This window comes from Patagioenas fasciata, chromosome 11 (genome assembly GCF_037038585.1).
Source record: "Patagioenas fasciata isolate bPatFas1 chromosome 11, bPatFas1.hap1, whole genome shotgun sequence".
Taxonomy (NCBI): Eukaryota; Metazoa; Chordata; class Aves; order Columbiformes; family Columbidae; genus Patagioenas; species Patagioenas fasciata.
In genome coordinates this window covers 22,623,206-22,640,878 of record NC_092530.1, presented here as the reverse complement: position 1 = coordinate 22,640,878, position 17,673 = coordinate 22,623,206, and the positions used below count along the sequence as shown (strand labels likewise).

The following is a 17,673-nucleotide window of genomic DNA, read 5'->3' as shown; positions in this document are numbered from 1 at the left end:
ACTGTTCCTTTCCTCTCTGCTGCTTTGGTCTATTATCCCCACTCCATGTCTGACTGCACCTACAGAAATATCACAAACTTTGCCACTTTCTCTTGCTTACTCAAAGCTCCATTATAGCTGGGGCCTTCGCATGCTGCTGGATAACATTGTTCTTCTACTACTCAGCATTGGGCCAAGTGTTGAAAATAGAGGGCAAAAGGCTCTTTTTGCTGCTTCATGTGGTGGATCTTGAAATTAGCAGTCTATCTTCTTTCATAAGCAGAACTCCCATGGACTTTAAAAGGAGGTCTGTGCATGTAGGCAGAGAAGGACATTGGAGTCAAGAACCACCCATGCAGATCTGAAGATAATTTTCATTAGTTAAGAAGTAAAACACAGAGCCATAAAAAGTTTTGACACAGAGTCATCTGAACTTGGCTGGGAGTTTCTAATATGAAGAGCAAGAGGGTCTATAGCCTGGAAAAAACTATAAAGTGCTGGAAAACCTAGTTACCAAGAGAGTAATTTCATTCTTTATGTAGCATTTCACAATTGAATGTTAAGTAATCACCAGAGGGGAGAAGAGAAAAATAACATAAGAATTCCACATTCAACAGAGGATCTGAGCTGCAGTCACCAGTCTCTTCCCAAACACAGTCTGAGACTCTATCCTCAAGGTCTGAAACACAAGCTGAGCACAGTGTCCTGCGAAAGTTGCCTGCTGACCATGACTTCATGGCCACTTTGCCAATGGTGATATTGCTGCCTGCCCAAGAAAATACACACTAGCACCAGGGATTAAGAAACACCCCTGATAGTATCATCATATTTTTGTGTCATCCCTCATACTGTGGAAGAGTTGTTCCAGCAGGAGACTCCACTTGACCAATACAACACAGCAGCAAGTCACTAATACATAATTAACATGTAACAGCAATTAATTAGGTAACATCTGACCAACAACCAGGATGCTCAGCTGCCATTGCCTGACTCACCACACAAGACCATTTGCAACTTGCACAGACAGCTCTTAATTCAAAACATACCTTATTTCTCCCAGCAAGCGCAGAGCACAGGCCAAAGGGGGGACTCCAATCTGTTGCACAGCACAGAATGTCACTGCAGCATTTCCATACACGCCGCTGTGCACAGCATGCCTGAGATTAGACCTAAATCCTTTCTCCACAAACAGCACGTTGTAAACATTCAGAGTGCTACAAAGTACATCCAAAGACACAGCCATCTCCATTTTTTCAAGGTTCCTATTACTTCTTTGTACATAGTGGATTTTTCACTTCAATTTAAAAAACTTTGTTTCTAATGTATAGATGTACAACATCCTAAAATCAATGTCATGAGTTATGACTGACTGATGTACAGCTGTTAAGGGGCCAAAATTTTAATTTTATTGCTCAATCACTCCTGTACATTACTTTATTAACAGAGGCCTGTTTATTGACTCAGCCTTGTGCCAAGTGCTTACGACGGCTACTCTGGGGTCCCCAGTGCAACCTCTCCCTACATGTACCACAGGTAGCAATTCCTGCTGATGCAGTATCCTGCTGTTCTTCCAGCTGTTCTGGTACCATCCTGAGAGACAGGGTCAGCACTGGCATCTCATTTATTTCCTGATGCTTGGTTTGCCTCTTCTTCCCTCTAGACAGAGCCTGTTCACAGAGCACTTTTATTGCTCCTGTTAAGCTCTTTTGTTCTTCAGTGGAGGCTGCTCAGCCTGGCAAAGCCCACAGCTCAGGCTCCTCCAGAAGCAGCCGCATTGTGGTTGAAGAAATGCGCCATCTATCTTTGTCTCCACTGGTTTTGCACTTTGTGCAACCAGTTCCACAACAAAACAAACTCCCACAGCACTTGCAAGAGCAAAGAATCTTGTGTTGCCTTGCCTTCAGCACATGGGTACCAGTCCTGATTCACGGGCTGCAGAAACAATTCTGGTTTGTGTCTCCCCAAAAGATTACTGGATTTTGATTAAGGAAGGTCAAGGACAGATTTCTCCTTCCAATATAAAGAGAAGGACCCGAGCACCTAGCACCAGGACTGTTATCTCCACTTGAAAAATTATATTGCCTGAACTGATGGGAGACTTACGGCAGGGTATGGAAGAGAATGTTTTCATGCAAATAAATTCCTATAAAATTACAGCATGCAGATACATTATGAGTCCTCCAAAAAAAAGGATTTTTTTTTTTTACAGGTGTTTTAGCAGAAAAACAAGATGCAAAGCTCAGGTAGCCAAGTCTAAGATAACACCCATTTGGCAGAGGAATTTTAAATGTACATTGTATTACTGACCTAGCACACCAGAGATTTAGATTCATCCTTAACACTTCAATACATCCCCCTAAAATAACTTTCCCAATATTTGATTTTCCTTTGAAGGAAAGTGTGTCAGAGATATAATTAGCTCTAGCTGCAGACTCCAAATCTCTGCCTGGCACCGTTCTCAGTAAAACACCTTTAACCAGTGTGAAATTGGTATAGCTACATTGAATCTGCTACACCCAGCTGTGGTATTTCACACCAGCTGAGGATCTACATATACACCCATAAGTGAGGTAAAAATGTTTTCATCAGGAGTAATAATGCTGCAGAACACACAGCATCTTGGGCTGAGTAAAACCAATGACAAATCCATAAGAAATATTCTTCTAATTGAGTTTAAGGTACAAAATAACCCCTGCCTTCTAACAGAGAATCAGATTCATGGTGGGTATCTCTACATTAATTAGGAATAAGACTGTCACATGGATTTTAATGAAATAAAGTTATGTCTGTGGCTTCTCTAGGATATTAAACTCAATTTATCTAAGGAAGACGAGAAATTGTTGGCTTTTTCTTTTAGTAGGAATTGGAGCAGTTCATTGAGGAAGGCAGCAGGACTTAGCACTGTCTGAACAAGCTCTTACCTGTTCAGATACAAATTCTGAAAGCCTCCATTACCAAAACGAAATTGCAGCAATCCAGCAGGCTGATAGAACACAGCAGCAATTACTGCCATCACGCTAGGGCACAGCCTACCTCATCACTGTGAGAATAGCATACAGATAGCACTTAAATAAAAAAACTCAGCAAGAACATTTTTCTCAGGTACACACTCCCAAACATGTTTACCTTAATGCAATTGGCCATATGAAAATTTACTTACCAGAATAACTTGGGACAACTAATGCTCCACATCTTGTGCTGTTTAAAGGCCACACTACATGGGAAGTTTTCAACTATCCTAGTCCAAAACCAAGACTGCCAAGCCCCACTTAGCACCTAGGAATGCAAACATTCAAGTTTCCACCACTGAACAACCCTCAAGCGCACTGAGCAACCAGCACGCTACAATAGGTTTACACCACTTTTCACTTGTGGGGCTTCATTGGACTGAACCTCATGAAAAACCGCAGAAGAGCACACCGGTGTTACCTTAACCCCTCAGACTTATTTAGTGCTTCAGTGATGAAAGCACTCGTTTCATACACATTAATTAAAAATGCAGATCCCCTCCTCTATGATAAGAAGCATGAATGTCCAAATTAAAGCTTTGATTTGAGAGAATTAAATTTTGAATGAAACACATGAAGTTTCTCTTTTAGCTCTAATCAGAGGCAAGGCTGACAACAGCAGACACCTCAGTCCTTCACTACTAAAATGTCTCCTTGACTACTCCAGCCCCAAGTCTCCCAGGTGAAGTGGACAGGACCCTTTTACACACACACACACACACACTCTGAGCACAGCCTTTCCAACTCCAAGTTTCTCTTTTTCTACCTTTCACACCACCAGGTTTAGCTTAGATAATGAATTTTAATTCTTCATTCACTAGAGAACAGAAGACAGAGATGCTTCACAATATGGGCCTGTATACCTTGTGTGGTGTGAGCTTGTGTTTGAAAACACAACTGCAGAAGTTCACTCCGTGTAATCAGGGCTGTCACAAGACAAAGGCAATAACTAGTGTCTTGATACAAACAGGATTTTAATTAAATCCAAGTGTTTTCTGTACAACAGAAAGGTTTTATACAAAAAAATACAACTTCAGTTGCAAGAACACACAGAAGGAAGTTTCTGAACCCTAGTGCTTCAGGAAGCCAAGAATTTTTTTGAAAAAAACACCATGTGAGGTATTGTTATAAATGTTATAATCCTGGTTTGGATCAGTCTCCACCATGTACAACTCTCCTGCATGGACATCCTCAAAGTTGGCACTGAAGTTGTTTGGATTAAACTGAACCCACAGAGTATATCTGTAGCCAATTGTACGCATGGAATAGCCCATGATCCTGATGTCTTTCAGCTTTGGTTTGTCAGAGTTCCACTGAGGAGCGTCTGCAGGCCGTGGATATTGGCTGAAAGCAACAGGTTCTTCATCAAGACACCTGTAAGTGTCATCACACCCATCCTTCTCTTTAGAGGTATTAAAATACCGGACAATGCTTGTCCCCTCAGTGCACAACGCAACATGAAACGAAGTCTCTGGGCACACAGGAGGAACTTGCAGGCCAGCAAGTTCAGCAAGCGTTGCAAACAGAGACACAAGCTCAACCACTTTTTCACTTCGCCCTGGAAGAAACATCAAAATACAAGTTATGGAACACAATGGTTTGACAGACACTGGTAGAAGAATTTAGAAGCTTATTCTGACAATTAAGTTGATGTTTTATTGGAGGTGCTTTGTACTGGACTTGTGGGGTAACAAAACCAAGGCAATTAAAGTGTGGCAGTTAGCTCTGAAGATGCTAGTCTATTCATTTGTAATGTATTTTTAACAAGAACTGTTGTGCTTATGTTTCTCAAATGCGTGGCCTTCAAGACAATAATATTAGTTACTTGGAAAGAGAACTCTTCCAGTGTCAGTAGTTTAACACAAGAGTTTCCAACCTCACCATTTTAAGTACAGATGTCACGTAGAGCATGTGTACTAACCCCTGCTGGAAAGACAGCAGCCACCATCACAAAGATAGGTCAAGTATCCTTTTAGGCATCTACATCACATAAAAATAAATCTCCTGCTGTGTTAACACATATCTAGCTGTTTCCATTAAGGCAGATCTAACTAAAGCAGAAGTTTGTGTTCAAGGATTCCCTTCACCGTCTTGCTCCTCGTCAGTACAAGCAGCACAGTTAACGACACTGAGTCAAGCTGCCGGTAGGCAAAGTATCTTTACATCACCACTTCTCCTTTACATACATCCACTGAAAACAAAAAGATAAATGTTAGAAGTTTACCTCGAGGTACCAAGCCTAAAGTATGGCTAAAAGGGTCAAGGTAGGGGAAGACTCTCTCTCCTTGACTAACAGAGGAAGTTGTCATTCCTGGTACGTAAAATATCAGCGGCACACGGGTAGCAACATCAAAATTGCTGTATTTTGCCCATTCACCATGTTCTCCCAGGGACCATCCTAGATGACAAAGAATACAATTCAGAGCAGATACCAGGTTCTAATTTAGTATTCATTTCTTTTTCGCTGTGAATTGACCCTGGCTGTTGAGGCCACTAGTCTGTTATCAAGGTTATATTAAAAGGCAAATAATCTGTATTTAAATATAACAAGATTTTTCTCTAATGTGAAAGCTATTTCTTCAGCCACCTAAATCTTGCAGCTTGATACTCTTTTATCAAGGAAATAACATCTTTCCTTATTTCCCCTACTCTACATTATAATTAGGAAATCAGCATTGAAACAGCAGAAAATAAGAACTGGGTTGTGTCACAGTGCCTACAAGAGTTTCCAGATCCATTCCACAAAGGACTCATTTAAGTTCTGGGAAGCTGCCAGCTTTCCAGTACTCCTGTTAACACTGTAACTGAACATCCCTTGGAGACAAGGCTACTATCTATGCCAGGCTGCATATCAGGATGTTACCCCTGAGGAAGCAATAGAAATCAAAACTCTTTAGCTCTCCTCTTCCTCTTGAAAGAGATGCCAACATTACTTCCTTCCAGGCAGATTTATTGCCAGCTTCACTTTGGGGGAAGACAAAGGAGCTCTATGACAGCTATGTTAACATATGACTTTTTGGATCACTTCACTAGCCATGGTACTGGGAACACCAACTGCTCACAGTTAACTGCAGCAAGGAAAAAAGGAATTCAGTTTACAATGGAAAATCCAAGTGGCAAGTCAAAAATAACATCTAGAGTCACTTCAGTACCAGAATTATTAACCCCATTGTTCTACAACTCATAAGGGCTTGTTTATACACACATACCTTCGCAGAAGTCAACCCAAATTAAGTGAATGTGATGTTAAATTTTAGTTAAGCCATATCCTAACTGATTTAAGTCAGCTAAGCCATTCCCTAATTAAAGGGATCATGGCCAGGGGTGGATTTTAATGAATATTAGAGTATTGAAACAAACATGAAATGCTTGAAGTATTTGTCCCATGATTCAAATGCAGTTTGTTACCACCAGGATCCAGAGCATGCAAGATGTCAACTACAACAGGAAAGCCATATTGCTGTCAGTTTAAATGCTCTGCAAGCAGCATTGACGAGTGCAAGAAAACACTTTGGCAGTTAACAAGAAAGGCACTGGAGCAGATGGCCCTCTACAAATTGTAAGGGGGAAGGAGTGGTCGCTATCCTCTCACAGCACCATTCCCAGCAGGAGTCACCCTGGGTAGGAGGTGGGGACACAGGAGCTCAGCCCAATGTCCTGGTACAGCCCCAACACCCACAGGCAAACGCTCCACCTGATTAAAGAGGTGCCTGCAGTGCGACAGAACTGTGCACCCACAGAAGCCTGTGTCAGTACATTAATTAGAGACAGAAAAGCCAGATAGAGAAGGTATAGTAGCCCCACTGTACATTATATAAACACACACTTGATTAATATGCCAGCACTGAGTTGTACAATTAAGTTATTAACAGTGAGTTGGAGAACTATTTAAATGCTCACCATGATCAGCAGTAAAAACTACTACTGTGCTATTTGAAAGTCCTAAATCATCCAAAGCGTTCAAGAGGAGGCCAACTTGCATATCCAGGTAGGAAACTGCTGCATAATAGCTCTGACGAATCTGCCGCTGCAAGTTAAGAAAACAGGGGAGAGGCAAAATCAAGTTAGCTATTCCCCAAACACACACACAGGAGAGCCAGTGGGTGGCTCTGTAAGTAAAGAACTAAAGGATTTTACTTGCAAAGCTTTGTCATTTAAGTGTCTGTACCTAGAAAAGGCAAACAGGGAGGGGACAGTTAGAAACTTGTATCTCCCAGAAGTTCTTTCAAGCAAAATGTTACAAACCAATCATTTCTGCTTTTCTCAGTGTCAAAGAATCACAGAATCATTTTGGCTTGAAAACACCTTTAATATCATTAAGCCCAACCATTAACCTAACCCTGTCAAGTCCACCACTAACCCACATCCCTAAGAACCTCATCTCCACATCTTTTAAACCCCTCCAGGGATGGTGACTCCACCACAGCCCTGGGCAGCCTGTTCCAATGCCTGACAACCCTTTCTGTGAATAAATTTTTCCCAATATTCAATCTAAACCTCTCCTGGCACAACCTGAGCCCGTGTCCTCTCATCCTGTCACTTGGGACAACAGACGTCACCCTCCATGCAACAACCTCGTTTCAGCCAGTAAACCTTATTTTGGCATAAGCACTGGAAAGGCAGGAAAATCTTGCAAAAGAAGATACACCGAGTGGTGGCTCTAAACAGATTCAGATAATCAAAACAAACACAGCATTGGAAGCTGCTACATATGTTCCTTCATATCCAAACCAGGAGCACATACTATAATACTATCACTAGTTGATAGCTGATCTCTTCCCCCCACCAGCCTGACTGCACTTACAGTGAAGATTTGCCTACAAAGCTGGAGGTGACAGCATGCAAGGGAGGGAATTCACAGTATTTGCAAACCATCAGTGGCTGAATACCTGGGAACATCTAAGAGCAGCCACCTGCTCCCTTGCATCTGAACAAGCCAAGGCGGTCTGAGTTCAGCACACTGCACTGACAGCTTACCTGGAAGTCATTTGGAAGTGGTCCATAAGGGAAACTGACATTTAATGCCTTCACATCATCCCTCTGTCTGATGTCTGTCCAGGGGTTGTACGCCACAGAAGGTAGTTTCTCAGGCACCCAGGGATCTGGGGCTAATGTGATGTTTTCCAAAGGGTACAACTTGAGAAATTCCTTTACAATACAAACACACAGAGATTTGCCTCACCTCTAAGGTCTATTGTAAACTTTGTGTTGTAAAACAGCAACTGCTTCCCCTTGCGTGACCCTTTAATACTCTCACAGTTTACAAGACTTCACTCACCCTTCCCCAGAGTTTAAAAGGTAACAATACTATTGTCAGCACAAATGGTCAGCCCAACCAATTCCTGAAAAACATTGAGTACCTAAAGCATCCAGAAGCAACACTTAAAAGATCCAACATCACTTCCTCTGAAATTAGGAGTTTTGTCACCCACTCACACAAGGAATGGAGTACAAGATCTTGTAAGGCCTCATTATGTCATGCTCCATCAAGCTGAACATCGCCTCCATGCACAGCAGTCCCTACCATGGTGGTGCAAGCCTGGCTTTCGGCTGAGCGCTCACAACTCATCCTCATTAAACATTTTGAAATGCAACACAGGCAACTGCTTAAGTTACACCAAACCAAGGCTGTTTTTCAGCTTGCTTTCCAGAAACAACAGCAGTAAAGCATTTGTGGAAACAGCTTCAAACGCATAAGCAATGCTTGTCTAAGGTCCTTTCCCTGCAGGCTCGTTTCCTCACCTGCGGGTACCTCAGTGGGATATGTGGTTTATGGTAACCGACAGCCAGGAAGAACTTTTGCTTGTTGGTTTTCATAACATCCAATAAGCGTATGGCCTCCTCAGTGCTCTGAATATCAGGCAGGGTACCACTGGGCATTTCTGACACATCCACTGGGCACACCAAGTTAGCATAAAGCTTTCCATCTTTTCCCCTACAAGTCTTTGGGAAAAAAAAAAAAAGAAAAAACACACACACAACAACTTTGTTAAGTAACTTCTGTAAAAGCAAGGAAGAAATCCTCTGTTCCATAACTTTCAAAGCAATTTGTTTCTCAATCCTTCTACCAAGAAAAGACTGCAGACTGTATACAAACAAGAATTCCACAATTTCTATGAACACTAAAGGTGCCATGTACATTGATGGCTGAGCAGACAGCTTCAGGAGTTGAAGAGTGCAACTGCCATGTCTCTGAAAAAGCAGAACCCTCTCTAAAGCTGGGCAGAAGATTAAACGTAGTCATACAGGAGAACACACAGTGTCTATGTTGAATAGAATGTCTGAGCTATTGGCAAGAATGCAGAACTTGGTTAAGCTACATACATTCATTTTTCAATCCTTCTGATCCCACAAGCTCACAGAAAGCTGTCTGGAAGCTTCTGACTTCATTTCTGGCAAATGCCAGCAGTGACTGATGTATCATCAGTGAAGAAAGATAAATGAGCCTAAACAGTTGCCAGGAAAAGGTGGTCTCAGCAGGGTGTTTGGGAGAGTTGCTAAATGAACATGAAGGAGAGTATGTCATGGATGCAATACTGTCATAGCTAAAACCAACCTTTTTCAGCAGTAAATGCAAGACCAAAGCACCACCAAGGCTGTGTGTAGCCTCATGATGGAGCTCCTAGGTTTGCAGCGTATAAACTCCAGCACATTTCTCTCACAACATTTGCACAGACATAAAACAGATTATTTTGGGCCACACTTTCGCATAACAAACATTCTAGAAAACTGAATTAGATCATAAAGTTCCAAATTAAAGGTTATTTTAATTATGACCTCCACTCACTCAGCCCTGAGCTCTTTATTGAATTAAGTTCATCAAGCCTACTGACAATGTTTTGTCACTTACTAAGCAGTGGAAGATTAGTGTGGAAGTTGACAGCTGAGCTTTTCAGATAAAGGAATCCATGACCTAGACACAAATTAAGACGACGCTTTCTTGCAAGTTATGTCTCAGTAACTTAAGTTTCCAAACACTAATTTAGAAATACTTAAAATATCTAAAGGATGGGCACGTGAATTATCATGACATACCCCTGGAGAGAGAGACCTTCTTTTGGAAGACTAAGAAACAGGGTATTGAACTGGCTAGGTGTTCTGCACACAGTTGCAGTCTCAGAGAAACAGAGTATAGCCTGTGCTTGACACAAGAAACCTGGTTATATCCCCAAAACCGTTGTTAGGGCCCCACAAATCGCCCTTACCTTCTCATTTTCATACTTTTCAGTTGAAGGATGAAAGGGTGGAATCGACCAACTGTATGGATAGTCATCACTGTAATTGGATGAAACCCCTGAAAAGGTAAGGACAATAGAAATACTCAAAAAGTTCACCAAAACAGAAAGAGCTCGAACACAATTTTAACTTGTTTTCAGGTTGGGTTTTGTTTGGTTTTCATTAATATGCTAAGTGAAGAAACACTTCAAATTATCTTTGACAACTGAGAAAGATAAAACCAAGAAATAAAAATCAAAAAGTTCAAGATGGACTTTTTTCCCCAAAAAATACACCTTTTACTGGTGAGGGAGACTCACGCCTCTTGAAGAAACTTACTTCAGGAAACAGCAATAACAACAACAAAGGGTTAATAACAGTCTTCATGTACATCCTGAATTAGCTTTACTATCAACTGAAAGTTCATACATCCACCCAAATTTAGCTCTGAGGTAAAGGATTACCAAAACAGGGTCACTATTACAGTATTTTTTAACTCAGTAATGTTATTGCTTTTTAATTAGTGAACTAATTTCCTGTTTAAATGCTAGTATTGCTCATACATTCTATATCTCCCGATTCAGACAGACAGTCTATTATGAAACATGAAACCTGTATATGCAGAACTAAGAGAATGAACCTGTTTAATTATTTCACCTTCAGCAGATACCTAACTTCCAGACATGTTTTTAGAATGTCAGACACTCATACCCACAGTCCTGAGACAAGATGTGAAAATATTCATTAGATAAGAGTCATCTAATCTATACACCTCTAATGCCTTCAGATTTAAAGAGCACCTATTTAAGTTATCAACATAGGCAAGAATCACAGAGTCGATATTATACATAAAGTCTATACACATTAAGCATGTGTATGCTAAGCAGATGACAATTCAAACCATACCAGGATGAAAAACTTTCCCCACAGATAGGGTCACGTAGCCATTCTCCTTGAAATACTGCGGCATCGTGGAATAGTTGCCTGCATGTACTCTCCAGTAGGAATAGAAATCGTACAGCCGGGTGGTGTCAGGTCTGCGTCCAGTAAGAAACGACACTCTGCTGGGAGCACACACGGCTTGCTGAGGAGAGACACAGCCAGAAAGAGGATCAATTCGGAACAAAACACAAAACGCATGTGCGGACTGACTAAGGTGTAGCTGGGCAAAACATCCAAAGGCTCAGGAACTGCACCCAGCGTGCTCCGTATCACTTCAAGCTGGAATGAAAAACATCCTGATTAAGAGTATCAATTCCCAATTGCAAGCTTTTAGCAAGACATACATTTACCTATCTATAATTGTTCATCAAATAACCAGTTCCTAAGTGTTAGAAGCTTTGGTTTATGCAACTAGTAGCAACAAAAGAAAAAAAAGTCAGACTACATTAAAAACAGTGCTTTTGAAATCTAGTAGCTCACAGGGAATTAAGCAGAAGCAGCAGATGGACTATGCTGACAAAAGCCCAAAGCCTAGTTGATCTGGACTGACTTAATAACAAAAAGGATAAAGGAAGGTCCAGGTAACAGTCCAAAGGCCTCAACAATTCCATTTCAGATTGGCAACAGAGAAGAGTTATTGCTCTCAAGTCCTAATCCCTAGCCATAATTAGACTCAAACTTCTAATTTCTCAGCAGAGAGGAACTTCAGAACATGGGTATCCTATGCAAAGTATTCAAGTAAGGAGCAATTAGTGAGACTTTGAGTCCTGTATTTAAGAGTGATGCTTATCACACAAGTTGTCCCGTCATAAAAGTCTCTAGAATAAATTTCCTCAAAAGAAAAAAAGAAAAAGGCATTTTCATTTTTCTCACTTTAGTAAAGACAGGTTCACAGTGTACAGTTCAGCCCGATCATTTAAATACTTACAGTTAATAAATACTTGCTTTTCCCAATGGTCTGCCCAGCACCTACTGCAATAACAACAGTAATTATTTTGCACAGAGAAAACACCTTTTAAATTAAGCTATCTCACCTGTGCAAATGCATTGCTGAACACAATACTTTGAGAAGCAAGTTGATCAATGTTTGGAGATTTCACAAGTTTATCTCCGTAACAGCCCAAAACAGGACGTAGATCATCCACAACTATCAACAGGACATTCATGCCATCTATGAAGAAACAAAATTAGGAATATATTATCTTGAGCTCTAGTAAGTAGATGTTACTTTACGCAGATTTCTTTACGTTTTCAACCCTGAAGTATACTTAAGAAAAAAATAAATAAAATCAGCAAAAACATCTAATATATTTGTAAGGAAACATAAATACTGAGATTAACTCCTTTGACGTATAGGAACTCTTATTTAGCCTAGACAGAACTATAGTGGTTTTCACTTCCCTTCCTATTTCACTGCTTCCTCCCATGGTGTTTTCTTCAGCAGCCTTCAGTTCTCTACCTTAGTGGTGTGAAATAGAGGGATTTTATAGTTCTGCCTGCTATTGAACTCCACAGCCTACAAGCTTTGAGACGGGTGTCAGGCCCCAGGTAAACTCACTGTTAGAGTACACAACCCTGCTCCAAAGAGACAGAGAAAACAATTTTGTTTAAACTACAGGTATGTTTCTAAAAACGCCCTCTCAAGGTGGCAAAGCTCCGTCTCGGCTCCAGCTGCACACAACCAGCCTGCCGGGGACAGCCGGAGCCTCCCCGACACCCCGCACCACCCACAGCGGCTGCGAAGACGGGGCGGCCCCGGCTCCCCCGCACCCCACGGGCCTCCCCTCCGAGAACACAAGCCCCACCCGGGAGCCCGCCGTACCTCGGGGCCCCGCCGCCCCCCTGGAGCGGAGCCGAGGGGCCGCCGCTGCCCCCGGGCCGAGCGCAGAGGCGCCGTGCGGAAGCCCCAGCAGGCAGAGGCACAGCCAGGCGGCCGCGCAGCACCGAGTACCCGCAGCCATCTCCCGGAGCTACAGGGTGGGGAATGCGGACCGGCCGCCCTTAAGCCCTCCCCGGGGCGGGGCCCCTCTGCCGGGCTTTAACTCTCCCCGGTCCGGCCGTTCCGCTATAGATAGCGCGTCAATCCTCCCTGTTCCCGCACGGTGGCACCGCGGCTGCAGGCGCTCCGCAGGCTCCGCGCACCGCTCGTAGTCTCGGTTATTGCTCCCGTCAGAGCCTGTGCGTTCCCACGGTGGCTCCCTAGGAAAGGGAAGAGTTAATGCCATCCTGGCAATTGTTTCCTTCTCATGCAAATAACGTTGGGGAATGAGAAAATGAAGGTTTAGTATTTAGAGAAGCTGTTGTAGTTGTACTTCAACCTTATTTCTTAATCAGTTCTACAATCGGTTATTTAAGCAAACGCTGTATTTCCAGGTTCACCTCAAGATCTAGCAAGGCCAGGCTCACGCTGTCGGTGAGAATGTATGCGCTGAAGAGTGGGCAAGGTGCTAAATATCAGTGTTCTGCTTGCGACTTACCATTTGTGAGATCAGAGATTCAGCTGGGTTGGCTCAGTCATTATATTTCCCTGCACTCTCTCTTCTGAGGCTACATGGCAGGCAGGACCTTGCTTTCAAGACAATTGGCTTCTTTTTCCAACTTGACTGCTGTAGTGGTCTAAAGGGTCAGAAGACGACAGAAAAGTTCTGATAACTTCTTCAAGCAATCCTTCAAAGTTCAGCCTTGCCTTTAGCTGAAAGGCTGCATGTTGTCCCTTGCATGTTGCAAGTTTCAGGAAGAACTAGTTTTATAAAAAACTCAGACATTTTTCATGGTTTGTATCTTTAATTGTAGAAAAGAGGACCAATGTACTGCCAGTACTTCTGTACAACGTAAACTCACTATTAACTATGCAAATGCTTCCCAATCTACAGCTGAAACGTTACTGAATACCAAGATGGTATAATAAGGCTGCTCACAAAAGGACTGTGTAGTCTTAAACATTTAACAATCAGGTAAGGTGATAACAAATATAGTAACACTGGAAATATACAGCCGACTTTTAACTCGTATGAAAACCACTATGGCAACAGTATCTGTGATGGCATGTGGAGTTCTTTTTTAGCAAGTGTTAGGTTCACCTTTGACTACAAATGGGTAAGGCAGGTGCTGTTACCATCACCAAAAGCAATGAATCAAAGGCACACCTCAGGCACGGCATCTCCCATTTCCTGTTGGGGCTATAAATGTCGCAAATTAGATACAAGCAGCTCCATCCCTGATGTGCTGGCTGGAGAAGAGATGGGTGGGTTGAGGAACTGGAGTTCTTCCTGACCCTCCCTGCACCTGTTTGAGGACACGTGCCTGCAATACAGGTAATGCTCAAAGAAATCACACTGTTCCAAGTGCTTAGTGTGGACAGGCAAGCGCACTGCGGCACAGCCCCTAAGAAATAAGCATTGATACAGGCAATTTCCCAGGTTACATGGCGAGTGCAATAGCGAGATAAGGCCTGCAAATAGTAAAGCCTGTGTAAAGAAGATGTCATGTAATACTACTGGATTCTTTAGTGTGGGTATCTGGCAAGGACTGGTCTATTATTTAACCATTTACTAACTCAGTTTTGTTTGCTATTCTGGATTAATGGTTGCTGCAGATTTTAGAGATTATTTTGAATCGCATCCTCAGAGTAGTCACAAAACACCATTGTTAAACAAAAAAAATCTGTCCCCCCCATTTATTAATAGTGAAATCTAACCAGCCCTCTATCCCCCTTGTTACAACTGCCTTGGAGGGGAAGTGAATAAGCTGATTGGTATCCAGGTATTGCCTACAGGGAGGTCACCACCTTCTGTTAAGCAACTCTCCATTTCAAACACAAAAACCTTGCAATTAGTAGTTTGACAAGGACACCAAAGTACATGACTACTTTAGTCTGACTAAGGTGATGTTTTCTGTAGTGTCATCTTACTTACAAAGCAAAAGGGGAGTGATTCCTGCAAAGGTGCAGGTCCTGCCTCCCCTATACGTGCAAACCATGGGATGCAAAGCAAGTGTCATGAAGGCAGAAGCACAAGGAAGAATAAGCAGGGATCTGTAATTAGGCAGAGCAAGGCAGAATTAAAAATTGCTTATGCTTAGGATGAAGCTTTTCAGAAATTAGCAAGGATTTGCTACTCTTCAGGATTCTTTTAATGACACTTTTTATCATGCTTTACTAAAACAGAACAGTAGTAAGACCAAGAGATATAGAACAATGAGTAACAATGATCAATTCCCCTTTCTCTACCATCTCCTTTCTTCACAGTTCACCTCAGGCAACAGATCTGGGAGGCAGAAGATTCAGAACTACAGAAAAATTTTTGCTCGCAGCCACTGTAGTCATTTCTTGCGCTGCTCTGAGCTGTGTACACAGCAGGAGACCGGTTCTGCCACTGTGCCAGCAGTCCCCAAATTCGGATTCGTAAGACTATACAAGCTCATCTACAGCTACCCGTGAGTGGCACTGTTTCATGTGCTGAAAACAACCTATAGCTCCAGAAGCATCTCATCAACGTGCGAGATACAATCCCAGTACACAACAGGCTCCACGGCAGGCTTTCTGATCCACCAGAGGAAAAAGGCTTGAGAACCACATTTCCTCAACAGCCGCTCTCCCAATTCAATATGTAATTTATCAAGATACAATCCACAATGTATTCAGAAATTGGTACAACTCTGAGTATGACTGCAGGATGGAATAGCTTGTGCCTGGTTACTAAAATAATGATTCTATATTTATTTCTTTTGTCAGTATAAAAGGAGACAAAACTCAAAGATTATTTCTGTCTAATCTGTATCCTCAAACTCCTCCCATAATAGCTGTCAGTGGCTGGATCCCAAAGGCTCTATGCTGAGTTTACTGAGCGGTTTTAAGCGTGGCACTTCAACAAGGTAACTAGGCCTTTCTGGATACCATCATTTTCCTGGTTTGCAGGAGCTGTTTGATGGGCAGCTCAAACTAGGATGCCCTTTCCAAACAGTTTTCCCCATAGTTGGTCAACAGCATTCTATGGTCCAAAAGGTTCAGGTAGAAACCACAAAGGGACAAACGTATTCTAGTGTGTGTTTGTTCACATGAAATAATATCTCTGATCACTTTTTATATAAAGGGCTTTCACCTGCAACATGTTAATTCACGAAATAAAACTCAAGAGCCACCTTTGCTTTGAAATGCTGTAGCAGCAATATGCTTTGGAAAGTAGATTTGCTGCAAGGAGGCAGTCATAGGAGGCAAGGAGGCAATCTTCTTCACTAAGAAGATTTTGTCCCATTGATAGAAGGACAGATTTAAATAGCAGGGAGAAATGGGAGGCAAACAGATTATGGTCCAAATTGTGATCACTTATCTTGCCCATCTAGAACTCGATTTTCCAAAGTTTTCATTGTTATGTAGCTGTATAATCCAGGTTTGACTGAGCATAGCTCACTATTGCTGCAGGTATGAGTGGCCCAGGTCCCAGGATCTCAAACACAGTGAGGGAAAAAGGACCAGTGAAGCCTGGCTGGTACTTACACAGACACAAGGTAAGATTCAATTGCCTTGAAGGAGCACGTTCTTTATTTTCCTGAAATTCCCTGGCCCCTTCACAGGACACCTTTCACCTTCAACAACAATAGCATACACAAGGCGACGCTTCACCAGGCAACTCCAACTTACTGCAGGAATCCTGTGGGGATCACGTCATTGAAGACTGCTTTGCAGCAGCTTGGCTGTATGAGAATACCAATGCTTTAAAAGACTTATGGGTTTTTTTTCTCTTGTAAGATATACACATGTTTGCTACAATACAAGTTAAAAACCAAATCTTTATAGACTTGTGTAAAGCTGAAAGCGCGGGAAAGATATATCACCTCATGCCATCCTCTTATTTAGTTATCCTTTGTAAGCCTGGACTTGGTAATCCAGCACTCCTCTTTGGATTATTGAGCTGGAGCTTTCTGATTTTTCTCTTATATTTATTTTGGACAGCTCCTAGGTGACTCTGAAATGCCATCTTGCATTCACATCTCAGATGTGAAACCAAGGTAAAAAAAAGCTCATCTCCTCTTCACTTTTGTTCCCTGTCTCCCATCCAATTTTGTTAACAATTGGTTTCATGCTTCATGGCTGAAACATCAGAGACTTAAGTGAGTTGTGTTATTTTCAGATATCTTCGTGTGTCTTTTCAATGTAGTCAGATATAAGTAAGTCCTTGTCAAACAACGAAATGCAGCAAGTAGCTGGTTAGTGTTTTATCTCTGTAAAAGCCATGTAAATTTGCCATAATCATAGCAACATTTAACCTGATCCTTTTCCTTGAATGCATTGCAGAAGGACCTATGTTATATCCAACTACTGATAAGATGAAGCCTGATTTATCATTGTCCCATGTCATTGGCTAAAGTATATGTTGCACAATATTACTACAGCAGGGTGTCAGTATTTTAGCCCACGTGCTATACTGCTGCAAATTATTACATTGCTGCAAGGCATGCTGAACTGAACTCACCTCTCGTATACAAAATCTGAAAACTGCTTTTTGATTTGGCAGCATTTAAGCATTTATCT

The 17,673-nt window shown here is 42.1% G+C and overlaps 1 protein-coding gene across 1 annotated transcript; it reads right to left on the bottom strand.

Moving 5' to 3' along the window:
• Nucleotides 1-3,944: 3,944 nt before the first annotated feature.
• Nucleotides 3,945-13,115, bottom strand: IDS (iduronate 2-sulfatase). Its single transcript, XM_065846588.2, has 9 exons — nt 12,967-13,115; nt 12,179-12,315; nt 11,109-11,286; nt 10,193-10,281; nt 8,730-8,930; nt 7,965-8,135; nt 6,888-7,014; nt 5,212-5,385; nt 3,945-4,545 (listed from the first exon to the last, which is right to left on the bottom strand). Exons 1-9 carry the CDS (start codon nt 13,103-13,105, stop codon nt 4,058-4,060), a joined length of 1,704 nt encoding a protein of 567 aa, XP_065702660.1. The 5' UTR covers nt 13,106-13,115; the 3' UTR covers nt 3,945-4,057.
• Between the last annotated feature and the right edge of the window lie 4,558 nt (nt 13,116-17,673).